The 1,559-nt window shown below is 39.9% G+C and overlaps 1 protein-coding gene across 1 annotated transcript in view; it reads left to right on the top strand.

Moving 5' to 3' along the window:
- PSMA6 (proteasome (prosome, macropain) subunit, alpha type, 6) overlaps nt 1-1,001 on the top strand; it is a 7,091-nt gene extending 6,090 nt beyond the window's left edge. The window contains exon 6 of the mRNA XM_009071313.1: nt 795-1,001. Coding sequence (XP_009069561.1) covers nt 795-852 — 58 coding nt within the window. The 3' untranslated portion in view covers nt 853-1,001. The remainder of the gene's footprint in view (nt 1-794) is intronic.
- The last annotated feature ends 558 nt before the right edge of the window (nt 1,002-1,559 follow it).

The following is a 1,559-nucleotide window of genomic DNA, read 5'->3' as shown; positions in this document are numbered from 1 at the left end:
GCTGTGTGTCATGTGGGATACAGTGTCCTTGACAGCCTTCTCACAACACAATGTGTGACTGCAGAACTGTGTGTGAAATGTGGGAGAATAAGTTTGGGGGATTTTTTTTGTAATGCAAAATTACCCTCCAGGTATGGCTTACCTAAAATCTAGGTGCTGAGTCCTCTGTTACTTTAGTTTAGCTACTTGATAAGTGAGGACTGAAGAGAGACTTCAGACCTTTGGGCCCTAGAGGAGGTGCAGACTTTTGAGTGCTTCCGTCTGAGTGTAAAGTTGACGTCCTGACCGGTGGTTTTGCATTTTGGTGCTGTGTGTTCAGGACAGCAGAACAGCACAGCATTTTTGGAAAGCATGCAGGAGCTGCATCACTCCTTTCCTACTGCTGCTCGAGGGTCGAGTGCTAGCTTTCTGCCAAGCTTCATTTATTGATTGTCTGTCCTTTTCAGAAAGGAGATAACAGGCAGAGGGAGAAGGCTGTGAAAACCTGGAGTGGTCATACAAGTAATTGCTTTACCCATTCTGCTCCATGGGTCCCAACTTGCAAATATATTACTTGTCAGGAATTACCTGTTCTTTTTCTACCACTTGTTACCTTTTTGCTGTCTAGTGCCTTCTATTCTTCCTTTATTTTTCAATTATAATTGGAACAACAGCCTGTGGCCCTGGCAGCAGGGCTTTAAAAGGCAGAAAGATGCATGGTTGTAAAGCCTAGTTGTGTAAATATTAGGTTGTTATATTGGAGCTTAAGGGGAAGAATAATTTAAACTTTTTAAGATTTCTTTTTGTTCTTTCAGGATCCTTACAGAAGCAGAGATTGATGTGCACCTTGTAGCTCTGGCAGAGAGAGACTAATCACCATTCACATTTCCATTGTCTGTGCTTCTGGCCAGGATGTTTGGTGAAAAGAAAACACTTATTAATGGCTTTAGATTATGGGCGGAAAACGGTGTTCGCTATACGATGTATTTTACTCTGTACAAATAAAACAGAGGTTTTTGAAATACTTCATGTCTCCTTTTAATGTAGTTTTTTAAACTTTCTATGAAATTCTCATCAAAATTCTTGCTCACTTTGAGTATCTGTGATGGTTCATGCCTTTTAGGGGTATTTTAAGAGAATTTTTATATTCCGAGTTGTATTTTTCATCTGAGCTATTTGGCTCCTAGTGTAAAGTTATATATCCGTTTCTGTGGTGTGTGGGTCTTGTGCTAATTCTTACATTCATGTTCATTCTCTCCTTGCCCTGATGTTGAATGCTTTACAACAGTACTGGTTTAATTATGGGGAAATTAAGAAGATCTTAATCTTTGCTCAGATTTGGACGAGGATATAGGACAAAACTAGAAGGAAAAAACTTGAGATGTGAGTCCTAGTCCGATCCTTTAGACTGATTTATTTGGGGTGCAAGTAGTGAATTTAACAGATGTCTGCTATAATTAAACAGCTCTGAAGCTAACATTTATGTAGGGAACATATCCTGTATGGGATATGGGATATGGGATATACTCTAGGATTTTGGCTGTTAGTCACCTACCAGGTTTTGAGGCTTTGGGCAGTGC

This window comes from Acanthisitta chloris, unplaced genomic scaffold (genome assembly GCF_000695815.1).
Source record: "Acanthisitta chloris isolate BGI_N310 unplaced genomic scaffold, ASM69581v1 scaffold12863, whole genome shotgun sequence".
Taxonomy (NCBI): Eukaryota; Metazoa; Chordata; class Aves; order Passeriformes; family Acanthisittidae; genus Acanthisitta; species Acanthisitta chloris.
The sequence above is the reverse complement of the archived record's forward strand: the minus strand, read 5'-3'. Positions and strand labels throughout refer to the sequence as shown.